Source organism: the organism of the source record quoted next, unplaced genomic scaffold (assembly GCF_019419815.1).
Source record: "Pyrus x bretschneideri cultivar Hongxiangsu unplaced genomic scaffold, Pyrus_bretschneideri_v1 Contig40, whole genome shotgun sequence".
Lineage (NCBI taxonomy): Eukaryota > Viridiplantae > Streptophyta > Magnoliopsida > Rosales > Rosaceae > Pyrus > Pyrus x bretschneideri.
In genome coordinates, this window is record NW_025999724.1 from 2,739,721 (window position 1) to 2,760,266 (window position 20,546).

The 20,546-nt window shown below is 37.2% G+C and overlaps 2 protein-coding genes across 3 annotated transcripts; one reads left to right on the top strand and one right to left on the bottom strand.

Annotated features, from left to right (window-relative positions):
- Positions 1–6,171: 6,171 nt before the first annotated feature.
- On the top strand, positions 6,172–11,062 carry LOC103941335 (protein REVEILLE 3). Of its 2 annotated transcripts, none has more exons than XM_048566140.1 (9): positions 6,172–6,674; positions 7,698–7,755; positions 8,406–8,529; positions 8,619–8,789; positions 8,912–9,040; positions 9,482–9,591; positions 9,749–9,808; positions 10,478–10,594; positions 10,672–11,062. In XM_048566140.1, exons 1-8 carry the CDS (start codon positions 6,382–6,384, stop codon positions 10,583–10,585), a joined length of 1,053 nt encoding a protein of 350 aa, XP_048422097.1. In that variant the 5' UTR covers positions 6,172–6,381; the 3' UTR covers positions 10,586–10,594; positions 10,672–11,062. The 2 variants fall into 2 exon arrangements, with proteins under 2 accessions (XP_048422097.1, XP_048422096.1); XM_048566139.1 differs by having other exon boundaries at positions 6,173–6,674; positions 8,613–8,789.
- Positions 11,063–11,664: 602 nt separating this feature from the next.
- Positions 11,665–18,787, bottom strand: LOC103941336. The gene is given in 11 exon segments (XM_009351524.3): positions 11,665–11,990; positions 12,362–12,790; positions 12,793–13,995; positions 14,112–14,190; positions 14,675–15,100; positions 15,456–15,760; positions 15,888–15,993; positions 16,217–16,410; positions 17,227–17,426; positions 17,579–17,677; positions 17,808–18,787. Coding segments are annotated over 11 exon segments (3,273 nt in total). The 5' UTR covers positions 17,876–18,787; the 3' UTR covers positions 11,665–11,826.
- Positions 18,788–20,546: the final 1,759 nt, after the last annotated feature.

A 20,546-nucleotide genomic window follows, 5' to 3' on the forward strand; every position in this document is an offset into this window, starting at 1 on the left:
TCCGGACTGTTATTTTTATTCTGTTTGAATATGTGCTCGAATTCATTCGAGACGCGAGCAAAACTCAGTATTTTGATCATAGATTAGAAATTTCTGTTGTCCTTTCAGTCAGTTTAATTTGCGACGAAAACCAATAAAACTTTGAGTACGGAGAGAGGAACTCATTGCTTTACAAGTTCTTGGTGATCTCACCAAACTCGAATTAAACATAAGTAATCCGTAATGTTGTTGTTACTGAATTTGGCAACGCGAATTGGTGGGGAGAAATGCAAACAACAGAATTTAAATGGATTTGCTTGCAAATATGGTAATCAATTGCCAACCACTGGTGTGGTTAACATTTGATTTGATAATTAAGTCATTAAACTAATCGGGTTTGCTGTTTGAGCACGGATTCTTGGACTTTAGTCTGCCAAAAGGAGTGGGCAAGACTGTGCTAGAAAGAAACTCTAGAGCTTTCCCTCCATATCTTTTTCTTTTGGGAAATATTATATATTATACTTGTGGGGCACACAAGACATCATCTCAGCCCTAGCCGTTTGGTAATTTTATTTTCGTATTTTGGAAGTCCAATCACACCTGTAGCAATAATACTATTATTATGATTATTATCGCAGAAGATGTTATTAACATTTTAAAAATCTATTATAACGAATTCATTTATTATTGAAACAAAATGAAAAAATAAAAATAATACTCTTAACGCTAGCAAAATAGGATGACTAATAACAGTTTTTTTTTATTTTTGTTACCGAATGATGTGGATTATTATTAACATGCTTGCCGACTTTTTTTCAAATGCTAATAAGAATTTCTATTATTATTTCGTTACCAAATGATATGACAAGGCAAGTGGAGACTATTGCCCGACTTGTCATGTTTGGTACCGATGAAGGTGCCCAACTTTTCATTTGGGGCAAGGTGTTTGAGAAAATAGCTCGAAGGAGGGTTGGAGCCTTGGAGGTATCTCCGTTGCATGTTGATGTAGATAAGTTACAAATAAGTATTTGTGTATGGAAACAAAAACTATGTTTCCACATTTGGGGTTATGGGTTGCAAAAGGTGATCTTTCTACGAAGTTATGAGAGATTTATCCTTTTTAAAATGACATTGTACAACCAAAGCCTAAACAAAAGAATGGATTAAAAAAAACACAAACAACCTACTTTTCCAATATTAAAAAAAAAAAAAAAAGACCAGCTGGTGGTTTTGTCACGACAATCCACCTTTTCATAGTCAGAAAGAGTTATAGACACATTTCAACCTCCCTCTTACCACCATGTGATTGTGTAAATCCTAAGTAGAAATAAATTAGGAAACCTTTGGGATTTAGAGGATCTTTCCTATTAAACTTTGTATTACTTGAAGAACAAGTTTCTTTCCTCCTTATTACTATAAATAAAGGCACAAGGTATGAAAAATAACACATAAAATTCCTCAGGCCCTTTTTTCCATCTCTCCCTCCATGTTGTGTACCCTCTCCCTCCATTCTCTAAACCCTTTTTAGTGTCGGAAAGATTCGCAAAGACATTTCAACCTCCCCTTAGCCACCATCGTGTGACTCACCAGCGTTAGGAATCCAACTTGAATTTCATGTGTGGAATGTTGGTTTGAAATTCGTCCCCAATCACTGGGCCACCCTACAGTGGTTTACTTTTCCAAATACTTGATTATTATTATTATTATTATTATCTGTATATAAAGCCAATGGAAAAAGGAATATTGATTTTGATGTCATCAAGCTTTAACAAAAAGATTTGGACAAAAATACACCCAGGACAAAAAATTTCAAAGGCATTCCAAAATAATGCAGGGGAATTTTTGTTATTTTAATAATGTTTTTTTTAATAATTTATTTTTTTGGTGCTGTATTTTTTTTTAAATAATTAGTACCTCACAAAGACTAGCAATAATGTGATTCAATTTCTCTATTTTTAAACACATTCAAAACATTTTAAGAGACATATAATGCTAGTTATAACAAAGATATTTCGCACGATGATAATAATGTGATTAAATAAGTTGTCAAATGATTTTTTTTTAACAAACGATATTATTTACACTAAGGAAGAGGGGGTGGGCTTAGCCTTACAATGGACTAGCAATAATGTGATTCAATCAGTTGTTTATTAAATATTATCTTCTCTATTTTTAAACACGTTTAAAACATCTTAAGAGGCATGTAATGCCGGTTATAAAAAAATGTCTTTTGCACATGGATAATGTGACATCCCGTCCCGGAATTATCGGAACCGTACGCGTGAAATTACCATTTTACCCCTAGTTGTTTTGTTATGTTGTTTGGTTGTTTGTGTGGTGTTGGCAAGCTTTGGGCCACACACACACACACACACACACACTGTCTCACTCACCCTCACCCTCTGGCTCTGTCTCTGTCACTCTCTCTCTCCCGTGTCTCTCTCTTTCCCCTTCTTCTTCACCATATATGTACGGACCAAACCCAAAACCCACCAAATCCTTGCAGATCGAGGGAACCAAGTACACCATCGTGATGGTGAGGCCGAGAGGAGTCTAGTGGTGCCATTTTCAGGTGAGAAACCAGTCGTTTTCACGTCGATCTCGTAAGCTCCGTTTTGAACACTGTTCATGCAAACCTAATCTAGCATGTTTTTGGACATTCTAAGCTTGTAGATGTGTTAGTGAGGTCCCAAGGAGCTTGGGAGTGCTTCGTTGGGTGAATTTGGACGTCGGGAAAGCTTGGTTCAAAGTTGGCCGAACTTGGATCGTTGTTGCAGGTGAGATTCTTTGATTTTTAGGCCTTAAAACTAGTCTAACGTGAATCTACTAGTCCTAAGCTTCATTTTGGTATAAAGAACGTGAAAAATGGTTGAAAAACGAGTGAGAAAACGAAGTTGGAAAATTTTGCAGTTTTCCGGCGCCGGCGCCGGCGGCAGTGGCTCGCCGGAGAAGACAGGGGAATATTCCGTTAGGGTTTAACGGAATATTCCTAACGGACAGTAACGGCGTCAGTCAAGATTAACGGAATATTCCAGGGAATATTCCTGACGGCGTCACTTGACGCCGTCAGCATGCAGGTCACGTGGCCGCGCGTGGGGGCGCGTGGACCCGTGTCTGTGCTGGCGCGTGGGGGCGCGTGACGTGTCCAAAAATTATTTTAAAAATATGGTTGTGATCGTGAGGTTGTGTAGGTCACGTGGGTATATTCATTTGTCCATTTTGAGCAATGTATGAAAAGTTATTTTGAACGGACGATTATGTGCTCTAAAGTTAACGTTTTTATAGTTAATTCGCATATAGGTGACACGTATCCCGAAGACGAGCGTGCACATTCGAGGCAGGGGGGCTACGACCCTTCTACATACCAGTGAGTGGGTTTTTTTTTTCCGTATATACCTATATACATGTTATTTCCTAGAAATTAGTATAAATTCCTCGTTTTACGCTATTAATTTTATATGATTGATGATTATACCTGATTAGTGGCATATGAGTTGGTTTATATATTTATTCTTACGTCATTTACATATATGTTGGTGCTGTGGCGGCCTAGGTAAGTGCCAGGTAAGCGTGTTTTACATTCACATTAAATAGTGATCCGAGGTGCTTAGAGAGCTCATAACCTGCACCCCCGGTGTTAGTGCTCCCGCCCAGAGTAGGGCACAGTCCTTCACGTGTTGTTCACCTCCCGCACCACACGCTCAGCTTGAATCCAAGTTAGGTGCACAGTCCTGTCGTACAGACCACTATAGGTGGTTCCGACTCGTAGGTGACCCGCGATTATTCGCACAGCTTTCACGTGATCGTAGCACTAGAGCGTCATATGTATTACACCCAGGCTTGTCGTACAGACCACTATAGGTGGTTCCGACTCGTGGGCAGGTTTAGGGAATGAGTGGTAAATTGAGCTCTAGGTTCAGCCGTACAGGTCACTTAGGGGACTCCGGCTGTCATTTTATTATGCTATTGATGTGATATACATACCTGAGCATTTGCATGTTATTATAAGGCGTTGAGCATGACGACATACATTTGAGCATGTTGGTATATCCTTGCGTATACTTGGAATATTTATACCTTCGTATATATTTTTATTTTCTGGGAAGTATACAGGTTTTACGGCGAGGGGTTATATTATGTTTTATGAAATAGTTTTCTAAGAGATTTGTTTTGCCCACTCACGCTTTTGTTTTTGCGCCCCTCCAGGTTCTAGTAGCTTAGCGGGTTCGGTGGTTTCCCCAGGGACGTCCCGGCATTCTGACAGACCTTCACCTATGTAGGGTCGCCCACGGGCGCACTATTGTCGTAACTTTTATTTTTGGGCTGCTGTAGGCCTTAGGCTCTGAATTCAGTGTTTTAATTGCACTAGCACATACCCTATTACTCTATTTTTGCTAGTTTTAAATTTTTCGCACTTTTATATTACTGTTTCTAGCTTCCGCACTGTGCACATGGCTTCGTCACTTCCACGTGGCGGCCAGCATGCCCTGATCTCGGTTGGGGTGTGTCAGATAATAATGTGATTAAATTAATTGTCAAATGATTGTTTTTTTTTTTAACAAACGATATTATCTACGCTACGGAGGGGGGGTGAGCTTAGCCTCACAATGGGCTAGCAATAATGTGATTCAATCAATTGTTTATTAAATATTATTTTCTTTATTCTTAATGTAAATTCTATAGGGATTGATTTTATTATGTGAATTCACCTGTTTTAATTGATTTATGACGAGTTTCTTCTAGCATGATCTAAAATTATTCATTTACTTCAAATATTTGATTTTTCTTTTGTCAATTTAAGTAGCACGCCGTGATTCAAAAAATACATTATGTACGTGCTTGAGCGCATGCATGAAGGTTAGTAAATAATCACGCACGTGCATAAAGGCTAATAAGCAATGATGACAAAGTTAGATAGTGTTGTGCGACTTAAATGAAATCAGCCTTCACGAGTATACGACTACAGTGGTCTGTAATTATGTAACGTTATTTATAAGTTTTCTTTTAAAATTCTTTGTCAAAAACCTGGGGAATTTTTCAAAGCGACAGCATTGGCACTTGCCACGTGCCAGTGCCACTCCCCGCAAGACCAGCACATAGTATGATACCATATCTGTGTGTCGCCACGTGTGCGGTCATACCCAACTGGCCAAGTAGGTAATATTTTTAGTGTCCCTACCTATATCAACAAATACAATATTCATATATAACTCATTATTTTGCACAGAGATCCTCTTCTAATCTTTCACACCAAAGCTAACTAATCAAGTAATTCAGATTCTTAAAATTTAATTCAACGGTTAAAGTTATTATAATTTTTAAAGGAAGTTCCTATTTTTAGCCTTTGAATCAAATTTCAAAGGCCCAGATCATTTGATTAGATGATTTTGGTGGCAGAGATTATGAGAGAATCTTTTTCCCATTATTTTTTATCAAACAATAAATTTGTTAAATTAAATATTAAATTAGAGACTCGATAGAATTTTAATTCACGCCGTAGTGTAAAGGACTACTTCTCTCAATCACTGTGATAGATGATCAATTGCTACCATAACTCATTATTTCAATGGAGTTGTTTTTTTTTTTTTTTTTTTTTCAAATTTGAAGGTAGTGATTTTAGTACTTTGGTTTTACATTTTTTTTATGTTAATTACTCAAAATTACAAGAATGAGAAGTGCGCAAAAAATAATAAGAAAATTAATATCATTTAAAAAATAATCTTATTAAAACACGTATATTAATAAAACAAAGTTATTTTACTTTATATTTAAAACAAACTCAAGAACGTTAATTGATAAATACTAATTATTTTTTAATATTTACATTTACAAATGATAGAATAATTATACTTTGATTTATAAAAAAAAATATGACCGAAGGTTTTAACGGGTGGTGTTCACTTCAACTTTGCTAAACCCATATTTGCTTAATCTTTTAGTTTTTAGTAACTTATTGACATAAAAAATCGCGAAGCGTACCGTACATAAAAGAGATTTTTTGATATGAGTCCAAAGTAATTAAAAATTAAACTTATTTCAAAAATAAAAAATCACTAAATATTAAACCTATTTCAAAAAATGACTTATAAAATTAGACCTATTTCAAATTTTTTCAAAAAATATTAAGTTCGTACGATAAAACGCATGCTGGGAAGCTAGTAACATTATAAATAGCGGTATAAGTAAATATAGGACCAAAATGGCCCAAGGGCGGCTACATTTCTAGGCCACACTTCATTTCCTCCCAAAAGCTAAAACCCAAATTAAAGGGCAAACCAAACCACCAAAGATCACCAGAAAATTCAAAGAAAATTTTCACTTTTCTGTGGTTTATTTGCAAACTTGATAGCGTTCGGTACTTGGATTTGATAATTTGAGCTTTCAGCTTTTAGCTTATAGCTTATGCTGTCTCTGAATCCAAACCCAGCTCAAGGTTTCTACTTATTCGATCCCATGATTACCAATATGGGCCTTCCGGGTCTCAATCCTATGCCGCCGCCGACAACTGGTGCCGCTTCAGCTACGGCGGCGACCAGTACGACTGCTGCCTGCACGTCTTCGTCCGCGCCCGCAAACGCCGCGTCGATGTCGGCGGATGATCAGAGCAAGAAAATCCGGAAGCCGTATACGATTACCAAGTCGAGAGAGAGCTGGACGGAGCAGGAGCACGACAAGTTTCTCGAAGCTCTTCAGCTGTAAGGAGTTCAATTTTGTGTTATTAGTATTGTTTCTTTGGTTTCTGTTTGGTTGCGGGGAAAATTGGGGACAGGGTGTGGAAAATAGATGAAAAGGCTGCTTCTTTTTTAATTGTTTTGAAAATAAAAATTAAATGGAAAAGCTTTTCTTTCAGTTTGCATAAACGAAGATTTGGAATTGAGATGGTGATTTTTGTTCTGTAATGGATTATTGCATTTCCTATTAACCAAGTAGAGAATTGGAGCTTATTGAAGGTCCTTCGGTTTTGGGATTTTTTCTACCAGTAATTTTAGATAATTTGATGGATTTTATTAGTGAATTTGTGCTAATTAGATTAGTTTTACTAAGTTGGAGCTAAAATTTTGTCCCAAGGATGAGCCTTTTCGGGCTTGTGTTAGTGGGCGAGATAACAGGCGTTCGAGTAAGTAAATGAGACTTTGTATTGTCAAAGAGTGTTGTTTTAGACACTAGGATGTATTCAAAATGCAAATCTCGTCCAAGTTGATCTAGTTGTTTGGATTAGTTCATCCAAATGGTGGAATATTTATGTTATGCAAGTTGATAATCTCTGAATTTGATGATTTCTAAATCCCAATTTGGGATTTACTATTAGATTTTGTTCTCGATATCAAATTTTTGTTAATAGGTTTTTTTAGGTACTCATTACATAGTTTGGTATCCAATAAAAATATGATAAAGGAGAGGTATCAGGTTGTACTAATATAGGACAGACGTTCGTAATTTTTAATTCTTTTTTTCTTTCAGATTTGTTGAGTAGAAGGCCATGCTTTAGTAGTTTTGATTGGAATGTCTTGATAAGCTGTTTTATCTATTTAGTTTCTCTTCCTTTCATGGTCAAGATGTATTAATGCTTCTTAAGACTACGTGAGGTATCTGGTATTTTTAACTCAATATATATGTTTGTGTTAGTGTATGTAGATGTAAGCTTTGCGGGTTTAATTCACATGCGTTGTTCCTCCACGTTTAAGTATTCTTATGTTTGTTCGCTTGGGTTAACTCAGGTTTGATCGTGACTGGAAGAAGATTGAAGCATTTATTGGCTCAAAAACGGTTATCCAGGTGACTACTTATTATAGTCAAATTTATAATGTATTTGCAGATAGCAAAAAACAAAAATGTAGGATGAATATAATATGCTTATTTTTTATTTTTTTGCTTTAATATTTATATAATTACTTGGAGAGTGATGTTAGATGGTTTTGGTTGTCTTTAAGTATATGGTGAAGGAATTGTAACTTGTAAGTAATTTCTTGTGGGTACTTAGAAGAATCTCTATCATTTTTGTAGGTTCTGTAAATTTCTTTTTGTTGCTTTTTGGTTGATTGAAGATAGAGAACCTGACTGTCCTTTGAATTTGTGGATAGTGACCTGATATGGAGAATTTTTATGTTCACAAATTTTCAGATTACATATAAAACAACATCCTCTAGTCATGTGTATGTATTCCGATCTCACTTTTTCAAGCATAGTTTCATGTTATCGAAAAAATAATTAAAATGAATGAAGTGAACATCTTGGACAAGGTGACAGAGAAATACATGCCCCTGCAGGGTTTATGCTTCTTTCCTTATAGAATTTAAATACCATCTGAGAAATCTTTTCTTAGTAAGCCCTGTATCTGCTTCATCTTGTCTTATTTCTTTTTGCTCCATTTCAATGCGTATGTGTCATGTTTTCATTGTACTCATGGCAAATGATATTCCTTTCAGATACGAAGTCATGCACAGAAGTACTTTTTGAAGGTTCAGAAGAAAGGGACAAGTGAACATGTACCTCCACCTCGGCCAAAGAGGAAAGCGACTCATCCATACCCACAAAAGGCTCCAAAAAGTGGTCAGCATAGTCAACCATTGTTTTCTTGTCAATGCTTCTTATGGTTATCATAGAATTCTTGTTCATAAGGTAATCTCTGGCAGCTGCAGTTGTATCTCAAGTAGCTGGGCCGTTTCAGTCCTCATCTCACTTGCTTGAACATGGATATGTTTACCAGCCAGATTCCTCATTTGTGCTTGGAACTCCAGTTAACGCTACAACTTTATCTTCTTGGAGTTATAACTCTGTGCCACCAGTCAACATGTCGCAAACAATTAAAGGTTTCATATTTTTCTGCCTGCCTTAGTGATTTAATCTTGATCAATTTGACCATAATAATAAGTTGTTTTCCCTATCTTGTTAAAATACAATTTTTGATATTTTTTATTATGCTTTTTCTTAGACGAAGGAAGGTTATCTGGGCCAACTGTTACACATAACTCTTGCTATAGTAGTAGCAATGAAAGCAACCCAACAAATTGGAAAGTGAGTGAGACAGTTGATCGAGTAGATCCTGGCCAGCCACACAGAGGTAAAATTCTCTCTCATATTTTTAATGCCTCCCTTCATGTGCTTGAGTTATGATCTTCTTATCATGTTAAAATCATAAGAGCTGCTTAAGGAGGTGATATTGAAGTCTAGCCCTTGAGTTCTACATTATCTCCTTGACCTTCTTCATATAGTTTGGCAAATTTTGGGTTTTTTTTTTTTTTTTTTTTTTTTTCCTATAACACCATAAAGGATGGAGGATAATCTATGTGCCATCACCGTAGTAGCTCTCTGTTGTCCATGGGATGCTTTTAGATGCCCGGTACTGTATACTGGTCTATGATCTCCTCCTTAGGAGTTGAAGATGTTGCTTGCATGCAACTTATAATTGCATGTAGATTCTCCTCGGTATTGCAATGTTTATATGCGTTTATGACATTTTTTTAAGTTCTGTTGGTATTAACTGTAGTTCTTGTATTTGCAGTTTTGCCAGATTTTGCTCAGGTGTATAAATTTATCGGAAGTGTATTTGACCCCAGTGCAGTTGGTCATTTGGAGAGACTGAGACAATTGGACCCCATAAATTTCGAAACAGTAAGTCAATTTTGACTGTTTGTAACCTTCTTTTTTATTTATTTATTTGGCCATTCATATCATCAAAAGGGTTCAGAATTATATCCCCGTGAATTTACCAGAAGTGTCTTGCTCTTACTGCTAAGTTTACTGAAGGGTTCTATTTGGTTCTTCCCAGGCACTTTTGCTGATGCAGAACCTCTCCATTAATTTGACAAGTCCCGAGTTTCAGGATCATGTAAGTGTTCACCTTCTCAACTTCAGCATGTCTTTCTTGACTGCAGTATGGGTGCCTTAGTCTAATTGTTTGCACAAAGAATCAATATTATAAATTTCTATCTTGACGGTTCAAAACTTTGCCAATATCTTAGGAACATAATGTTCACACCTTGTGTTTGGCAGTGATAAACTGAAATTTCATTTTTGAATTAAGACACCTAACGGTCTCTCTCATTAAGGTAATAATTGACTACTTATTAATGGAGCTCCGGAGTGTGAGGACCAGATATGTCTCTGATGAGAGACGAAGCAGTTGTTGAAGAATGTCTTGTGCACTAAAGTTCTGTAGTTATTAATTTGAAATTTATTGATTGCCGATCTAACAATATGCTGGACCTTGATGCTTTCTTTGCAATTGAGCTGTTCTGTTGTATCCCCTCTCATCATTGGCAGCGGTGACTGTTACGAGAAGTTTTAAGAATGCGTGCTCTTTCTATCTGAAAAGTTCTTTAGTTTTTAACTTCGAATAAATCTCTCTAAGCCTTGCTTGTGTCTGTGAGCCTTCTAGGACAGGTCGTGCCTTTCACTCTTCGGTATTTGTGTCGTTTCTAGCTTTGTGCTAGCTCAGCTCTGACTAAATTATATGATGATGTTATTTGCATTTCAACGGTTCTCTTTATATACACAGAGAAAGCTAATTACATCATATGCTGTCGGCTCCAACAAAACTAAATCGGACGGCAATTGCAACTTCTCTCGCATTGGTAAATCAGAGAATGCCATCCTATCTGCTTGAGAGACGAAGGTAAAATGGGACTTCTCAACTCCTAAATATTTACAGCGAATATCTAGCCGTTGCTGACTCTTAACTGTGGATTTCAGGGCGGAGCGTTGAACACGACCAAGTTCACCAACAGTTATCGTGCAGAGTGGCTTTGTACATATGTAGAATACGCGGTTTTGAATACATGTAGCTTGTGAGGACCAAACCCAGTTTTGTGTGCATACCATACCTTTGAGTTTCGTCGTGAAGGAATGTGGGATGATACAGTCAACTCCAACGTCCTTCCGAAGGCCGTCTTGTATAGAATTTCGGGGGGATTATCGTTGACTGTGGACTGTATGCCGTTGTAATAATTGTTTTTGGTTTTTACGTAACTGGAATAAAAGTAGGACCTCAAAACGGTGACAAACAAGAGAAACCTGCTACTGTATGTGGTCTCCCCGTCTCGGTCTTAAACAGTGAACATTCTGCAGAAAGTTCTTACCTCTAGTCTGTTCGACGTTGAGCCTTCTCCGGTTAAGTCTGCCTGTTTACAGCTCAATAAAGGGCCATGTATATCGAATGAGGATCCTCTCCGAATCCTCTTTATGAGGATTTTGGAAATCCTCTAATCATATACGTTTATCATACATCTTGTGGTCAGTTTTCGTCATGTACTGTTTATATTTAATTTTAAATATAAAGATTTACAATGATTTTTGATCACACAATATACGATAAACGAATGTGATTAGAGAATTTTCGAGATACTCACTTTGTGAGATCCCGGAGAGGATCCTCATTCATTTATATTTTGTGTATGTGCTATTGATGCAGTCTGAACTTAGATTATTTCGCTTTCTGACGAGATGAACGTTGTTTTGTGTAAGCAAGCAGCACTTCTGCTAGTATTATAAACGTGTTAGATAAATTTTCTTTAAGTGCTTCTTGAAGGTGCTTTTTCGTAAAGCGCTTTTACAATCTACAACAATTTAGCCTGCCCAGAAATTTATTTATTTTCTTTATTCAATTCGTGTTGAGTGGCATATGTCAACCTTTGTGCTCTTCCTTGTGGCTTTCAGAAATCAAATAAGAACATGAGAAACAAAGGGTCAAGAAAAATCCATTAATTACACCACCTACCCTCAACACATCCATTTCAAAGAAGCAATATCAAACACATCGCCCGTCCGTTGAGTTGCACATATCATCCAAGAGGACTCTGAAATCTGAATACATTGAAAATACACCGAGTTTCGAGACATCCGAGCGACCTACCTATACCCGAAACCCATGTCCAGTTTGTGTCCGTACGTCCCTTGATTGTGTCCGCTACCAGCAAACTGGTGAATCTGTTTCGGGTTTGACCTTTGTTCCATCTCAATGAGCCTTTGGAGTGCCTCTGGATGGTGGTTGCTTCCACCGGCAACGTCAGCAGCTGAATTAAAAGGAAGTCAGTATACCACATGAAATTTCCAACATTACAACATAAAGATCAGCCAAATTTTTAAGGTAGAAGATGTCAATTCGATGTTAAACTACAGAGACTCAAAAGTAAGAAAGAAAGAAAGAAAGATAGAAAGAAAGAAATCAAGCAATTTTTGGAAGTTCAAGAAAGTTGAATATCAAAGAGCGCCAAATATTGCCGGCAACAACTTTGGAGATTTAATCACTCGAGTTATTGCTAGGAAAAAAAAAAAGTAAAGGTGCGAGAAGCCACTACATGAACGCATAAAAAACAGAATATCATGCAGACACAGTGAAATCAACCAAAGTCATTAACAACAGATGCACAGAGAAGTGCCTTACCGGGCAATGGCATTCCATGACCACCAAAGTTGGGCTGCCGGGGACCAAAAGGGAAACCTTGCATTGGGTTCAATTCTTGCATAAAAGCCTGACTGTTTGGATGAGCAGGTGGAGGTGCACCACGATTGGGATGAGGAGGCTGGGGTGGAGAACTGGATAATCCTTGTAGCAGGTGAGGCGGAGGAAAGTTGCCTTGCATATGCATCTGTTGCATCATAGGGTGATGGGTGTGAGCATCAAACCCAGATTGACCAGTGTTGGGATGATAGAAAGGTGGACGAAGCATATTTGATTGAAATTGATGATTTGGTGGAGGATCGCTTCGCATAATGCCTTCTCGCCCCATAAAATTAATCTGAGAGTTGATGTTGCCAGGACGAGAGTCTAAAGGGTGGAATGGGGGACCCACATGATTCAATGAGGATGATGGAGCTGTTGAGAAGATGGTTGCACATTAAGGTTCTGATATGGAATATCAGGCTCTGTCACATCATAAGGACCACGAAGAAAAGGAGGAGGAACTTCTTGGCTTCCCATTCTTCTTTCATCTTTAAAGCCAGAATTCATAGCTGCCAACTTTTCAACAATGTCCACATGGGTGTTTGGGGAGGAGAACAATTTGCTTTTCATTTGACTTCGAGAAGACATAGAACTTTGTATGTTCAACGGTTCGCTGGCTGCAATCAAGCTATCCTCCTCAGGAAGTCGAAAATCAGGATGCCCCTCAAAAACCCCAATCTTAGAACCCAAGTCGGTTCGAACCTGTGATGAACCTACTTCAATATGAGGATTATTGAGACCTAGCCACGGCTCTTCGATCGTATCTGATTTTGTTTGCTTCCTCCTATTTGCTGTTGAGTCACTACTACTATGACTAGTTGAGTTGTGTCCAATTTGAATTGCAGGAGGAATTAGACTGCTATCTGTCACAGGAAAAGGCACCCCATGAGGCTCCATAGGATCTACTCTTGCAGACCCCATTGGGCCCCTCTTAACAGAAACTGGCGCTCCAACTGTTTGCAACTCTTTCATAAAATCAGTTCCAAACAGTGTTTCAAGGGTCAGGTTCTTCCCTGCAATAGAAACATTTTCAGCAATTTCCTTTTTTGAACTGTGAATTGCGGTGCCAATAGTTGCTCCTTCAGTGTCATGTAATTTTTCAGAATACGTTGTTTCTTGATTATAGGATGGTTCCATATCACTCACACTTGTTCCCTTATGCAACAGTGAAAGTAGGTGATGGGATGCATTATTATCAACATTAGCTTTCAGCTGCTCAGGCTTTCCACCAGCCCCAGGAGGACTCCACTTTTGAACAGGGGGCTGCAAGGTCAGAACATTTTCACTAATACCAGACAGAATCGATTGTTCAAGGTCTTCACATGTAAGGACTGTCGAAACTGCCTCTGGTTTAATACTTTTGGAAAAATCCTCAGAGTTACCAACTGTAGGAGATACTACATCTGATTTCATAACCCTGTCTGCAGGTTCAGAGGTTTGAGAAGAAAAACTAGGAAAACTGTGATCAAGTATCTTCCCATCAGAAATGTTGGATCCACCTTTTTCACCACCAACGATCAATGAAAGTAAGTCATTTTGCCTTCCAGATGAGAAATCATCACTAGGTTTCCTTTCTGCAGTAAGATAGAACCATTTAAAATTTGAATGTACATTTCCAGTTCCAAATACAAACAATTTAAGTTGGAAAGCACTTTAAACTTTTAACTCCAAGATATCAACAGCTGCAGACCTTCATGAAACCAACGAGCAAACTTGGAAGAATGGGTAGTGTCAGAGCTCTGTGTCTCATCATCTTTAAAATCTTGATGCTGTAGAAGCACAAAAGAAATAAATGAGATTCATAATTCAAGCTAATGACTTTTTTTCATAATGAGAAGAAAAACACACATTTGAAACATATAAACCATGAATTGCAGTTAAAAGTGATTTTAGGGGGAAATATGCAGATGGGTGCTTCAGATTAAAGCTGAAGCAAAGACATTTGTTTTCACACTGACATTGGACCACAAGATAGAACGCCAAAATGTAAAACTTATTTTGCTAAAGTGTAATTTTAATGGACACTATCAGCAGGTCTTAGCATATAGTAATACCAAGCCATATGCTTGCACAGATGCAAGAAGCCAAGATAGATTCTGGGACGGGAATTCGGTCACTTTATAACTGTATCATTATAAAATTTAGAATGAACCAAGACCTTGGGGAACTTGAACTGTCCTGAGTAATAACCTTTGCAAGAACTTATCGAAAACCTGTATATAGGAAAAGAAAGACATTGGACGCCACAGTTACCTCAGTGATATTAGAGGAGCCAACTACATTTAATGCTACAGCATTGGTAAAGAACTTTTCCAGTATCGACGCAGAAGGACCTTGATTGGATTCACCAACAATCGTAGTCCCCATCACCTTCTCAGTATTGAGGCCAATTACTTCACTATTTCTGGAGGCTTCTAGAGCTTGTGATGTATTAGCTATGTTATAGAGTTGACTCTCAATGCCAATTATCTTATTCAAGGCACCTTGAGGTGGTGACGGATTTCGATTCTTCTCACTCAGGCTATCAACTGAGGCATGAGTACTTGCACTTCCATGTTGTTGCTTGCTCAAGATCATTTGTTCAGTTGATTGTTTCTCCACTTGGTTATCCAAAGTCCCACTTAAAACAGGTTTACTTTTGGCATGTAAGATATTTTCCTCAAGTTCAAAATTCCCAACCTATCAAAAAGCACAAAAGATATATTCTATTAATAGCAGAAAGCAAATGATAGAGGAAGATTCAAGCTTGGGTTGGCACTACTACATGGTACTTTGGTAGCAGCGTAAACTATATGGTGCACAGATCAGAAAAACCGAATCACAAAACATTGACAAAGTTTCAATTATTAACCCAACATCACAAACAAGTGAATACAAATTTCTTCACACTAAAAACCAGCCTTCTGCAAACATAATGTCTAAGCACTTCAAGCAAGATTGTTATCATTTTAATTCAATAAATTAGGAGTTTCAATAATTATAATCCTTGAATTCAGCATCTTCATCAACGATTAGGGAAATGAAATATGGTTACCTCAACTTCATGGGAATGACTCAAGGATTTTGGTCCAAGATTTCTCTCCAAAACGGTGGTAGCAAAACCTGGGGGTACAAGAGGTCTGGGTGCAGCAGTTTGCAAGAGTAAACTAGATTTTTCAGAATCAGTACTTGAAGCTTGGGGTATGAGACGCTCCTCTACTTCACTGCTTCTATGTCTCCTCCCATCTTTGGAATCATCCACCAGTGTGGCAAAGTCAAAATCACCTTTATTCTTCTCTGGCTTCAGCTTCTGCTCTTGAAGTGCTTTTTGCTGTTCTTTCCTCATCAATTCAAATGATGCTGGGAGGAAATCCAACAAATTTCAAACTTGGATTTAACTGAGCAGAACTATACTGAACCAAACTAGATACAAATGAAAGAAAAATAAATGATAGAAAGAAAAAGTAAAAATCACTTTCTCAAGTACCTCTTCTCTTTCTTTCCTCTTCTGCTCTTTCCTCACTTGTCAACTCAGAAGAACCAAACGTTTCATCATCAAATGATTCAGTATCCCTCCGCGAGTGAGGTGCTGCCTACAAGTTATAAGATAAGAGGAAAGATATAATTAGGATGCTTTATATTCACATTATACTATTCTTTGAGATACAGAAAATATCTTATCAAAAAGAAAAAGAGAATAAAATTATGCTGCTCCATTTAAAGGTGGTGGATACTTAAACCCACTACTGCAGGCATTAAGCTTCAGAAAATTGTTTACATAAACATGTCAATGCCACAACTAAGATCAAGGTATACCTTGTAAGGACGGGGAGGGTGGTATGGCTCATTGGTTCTATTCAACTGGTATGGTTCGTTAGGTCGAACTTTTGGTGCTGATACCCCTGCAGTAAACCCAGCCGGTCTAGGAAAGGAACCACTTCCGAGTAGTCCATCATGCTCAGGAACCTGCCATGGCCGCCGAGACTGGTTCCCAAAATGCCTTCCTGAATCTGATATTGAACAGGACAGAAAGTACAATACGTCCGAGATTAGTTTATCTACAGAGACAGTACAGCAGGGTTGGAATTAAGATAATATTGTCACAGAAATGAGCCTAACATAGAATGAGGACAAAAAGTATTTCAATCAGAAATTAATTTCTTGATAGTTTCAAGACAGGAAATGAACAATGGTAGGATTTTAACAATCACCTGCACGGGCACCAGTCACCAATTCTAATTCTATATGCCAATCAATGCTTTTTAATGGTCGATCCTTCAATATCCTCAGAACAAATATCCGCTTGTCACAAAGTAAGTCTCAGATTAAACTTCAAGGGCTTTCCTAAACAGCATAATTTGGACATCCCTAAAAGCATAATCTGACATCCGCAAAAGCATAATCTGGACATCCCTCACAATCCCTAACTACTTTCATGTCACCCAATCAATATATCTTTTCCTCCTGCTAATGTTAACTGTTAAGCATAACCAATCTTAGCCCAGTCCTTTGGAAAATTGAAATGTAATTTCCATTGTTTGGTCAACGATGAGAGAGTGGCTGGAGGTCTGGGTAAAGGCTAAACAATTCATAAGTTTCTTCTGTCAAATAACTGCAAATCCAATAGATGCAAAGAAGATGAAGGGCGAAAGTCCTACTTAGTACTTACTTATGGAAGACTCTACTGGAATCCCAATAAAGATTGCTGCCAGCCTCTACAACAGGAACTAACAATCATATGAAGCTTTTTTCTAAAATATGCATATTCAACTACATGTGCCTTTGTACAGAGAAAACCATATCAATATGATTAACTAAAACCTCACCAGAATCCTTATCAGATTGCGAGTCATTATCCTTGTCACTCCGTCCAGTTGAACGACTTTCCCACCTTCCATGGATTGGCCGTGAATAACCAGCTACATCCCCTCTAGTAGGTGGAGATGGACCATACTCGTTTCGCCTGAAACTATGAGCTGACAAACCACTAGTTCTCTGTCGATCTTTGAAAGCATCCTCGAATTCACTGATTTGAAAAGGGAAACAAAAAGGAAAATATCAAACATAATGAACAAGGCCTAACATGGTAGATGAGTAAAAACAGCCATCTAAATCGAACTACCTTCTGCGACAGAAGCTATAAATACAACAATCAGACCATTCAAATAGGAATCTAACCTTAATATTGACTGGTCGAACCCACTTGGTAGTTTCTTGCAAGTATCTAATTCACTAAACGACAGTAGGAATTCTCTCGTATATGATATTTTCGACTTCCTGGGTCATTGGAGGAAGAGATTTGTTACAGTTCACCAATAGCAAAGCAATGAAATATGCATGAATATATATACACAACAGAAACTATATCTACTAGTAAAAGCAAAAATGCCAAAAACAAATCTATTACTTTTGCATTTCGTGATTCGTTTCGGTAAGATGATCTGGTGAGCGTGGTTCTTCGTTCTCTAAGCTCATTTTGAAAAAACCCGATGCAAACAGTATATCTGAACTACGACCTAATCAACGTAACCTCTCAACCATAAGAAAACAACCACTCTTCAATTCAATAGTCACTACACCAAGCTCAAATGGCAAAGCCCAGAAACCATAGCAGCATTCCAAATCAACACAAGAACTTCCTACCTCCACAGAAAGCTTTAATTCAATAATCCATTATTCGCCGAACTGGTACACCAATTCTAACCCGAAGAGTCAATTCGATACAGAAAGTTATACAATTCAGAGCAAGAAAATCAGTAACCCCAGCTCACCCATCATATATTACCATATCCAAAAATCGAATTTCGAAACTCCCCGGCAATACAAAATCAGCAAAAAAAAGTCTAACCCACTACGGTACTACCACTAGAACCCTAAAAACAAAGAAAATCCATTCTCTGGTCCATCCAGCTCAATCTACAGCAAAATACCCAATACACCAAATATTTCAAAAACCCACCCAAAACTCTCCCTAATCAAAATTTGTCCAATCCAAACACCAAAGCACACATGCATACAAGTATGATCAACTTTTTCTGAAAATCAAAACTCGAGTATCGTGTAAATTTCAAGAAAAATTCATCAAAACATCCTAAAAAGCTGGGTGAAACGGCTCCGGAATAAGCATCGAACGGGACGACAGGCCTAGGGTTCTATTTTTAAATATTTTTATCTAGATCTTCCAAAAACTAAGGTATTCTCGAACGGAGGACCTAGAGCCTACGGGGATCCAAATGAAAAGAGAGAGAGAGAGAGAGAGAGAGATTGACTGAAATTTGGGGGTTTGATCTTCTCTGCCGTGTTCTTTCAATCGGGATGTAGAGAGAGAGAGAGAGAATTAGCGAGAGGATTTGCAGAGCGCGAGCGAGTTGTTTAGAGAGAGAGGGACAAAGACAACCTTCACATCGCTGAAGGAGAAATAATTAATTTTCAAAAATAATGAGCGACGCCTCACGCGCTTCTTTGGCTCGTGGCCGCGGTCTCTCCTTTGATGCGAGTGAATAATTTGTAACCGATTGATACGTAGACAAGTTGCTTAACAAAATAACATATAGTCGAGGTAGCCGCTGGTAAGACATTTTTGGCACTAGCGGTAGCAGATGCTGTTTTATGCGGCCATAGATTAGGGATGTAAGTTTTAACTTTTGCTTATTTAATTGGATTTGATTTTTATGTATCTGTTTCTCCTAATGTATTTAGATTATTTTATCTTCTTATGTGCTGGCATGTAACCTTCTTTCAAAGTAACGAAATTTACTTTTCAAACCAAAAATAAACATAGTCGAAGCATTATAATTGTAAAAAATAAAATAGAGATATTAAAATATCTCTGTGAATCTTTTTGATCCCTAAAGACGTAAACTCGTGACAAAATTATTAGCTCAACTCATCTCTTCTTTTTTTTTAAAAAAAATAATACATTATAATTGTAAAAAAAAACTAAAGTACTTGTAGTGAAAAACAGGTGACCTATTTAAAATCTAATAACAAGTCATAACATATTTTAAATAAAAAAATACGATCATCAAGTTTACTCAAAGCTCAAGATTGGCTCGTTTAGGAAAAAAATCTAACATTTTGTTTAAGCTCACCTCCTTTCACTTATAAAAGGGTCCGAACGAGCTCAAATTAAGTCAAATTCAAACTATATCAGCCAAAAATGAGCCATTCAAATTAAAGTTGAGCAAAAAACTGGCCGAATCGTTTAAATTAACCAAACCAAAATCGATAAATGTTGGTTTGGTTTTAGATCATACTGCAATTAGTTTAATTTAGATCAGTCTACCTTCTATGGACAATTCTACCTTAGTGGTTTTCACCAATAAAATCTTTGATAAAAAAAAATATTTAAATATTTTACACATGCCTTAGCCTAAGTGACACCATTGTCCATTCAAACCAAAAATCGACTAAATTAAATAATGTATTTCACTAAATTAATAATCCTTTTAACTTTTGAAACAGACGTTAGTGTTAAGTCTAATTTGATACGTGTAAAAAGTTTAGCAACCAATTGTGAGATATAATGCTAAACTTTGTAATTTTATCTTGTGAAATAGGCTTGAGTAACCCGAAATCTTATAGAGCATGTGGATGTCTAATTAAGCTAAGTGTGAGCTCTAGTTTTCATTTCAGATGTCCTGCGTTGTTGTCGGCCCTGCGATTGGCTAGAGGCGGTTGCAGTTCTTTAGCGATTGTTTGGTACTCTACTTAAATTTAACTTTTTAAATTCAAAAACAATTTTCAAGTAATATATTTTAAAAATTTGTTTGGTATGATTATTTTCAAAAACTAAACTCACTAACACAAAAATATATTTTATTATCTAAAAACATAAAAAGTAAGTTTTTAGAATTTTTAAACTTAAACTCACATATTTCTTTTCCCTCCCTCACTCTCTCTTCTTCTTTCTCTCTCCTTTTTTTTTTTTTACCTTTTTCGTCTCTCCTCCAATCCGCTCTCTTCATTCTTTCGATTCTCTCTCATTCATCTTCCTCTCTATCTCATTTGATCCTCTCTTTTATTCTCTTTCCTTCAATCGTCTTTTCTTTATTTTCTCCTCTCTCATCTATCTCCCTCTCCTATGACCCCCTCTTTTTAGATCTATTTGTCTAGTTTAAGTCGTAAGATTTAAAAATTTTAAATC

Excerpts from the sequence above, each read along its gene's own strand:
- LOC103941335 (XM_048566139.1), top strand. The coding sequence starts at position 6,382 with ATGCTGTCTCTGAATCCAAACCCAGCTCAAGGTTTCTACTTATTCGAT. Across the intron at positions 9,041-9,481 it reads TCCTGGCCAGCCACACAGAG|TTTTGCCAGATTTTGCTCAG; the intron begins GTAAAATTCTCT and ends TTGTATTTGCAG. Across the intron at positions 9,809-10,477 it reads GTCCCGAGTTTCAGGATCAT|AGAAAGCTAATTACATCATA; the intron begins GTAAGTGTTCAC and ends TTATATACACAG.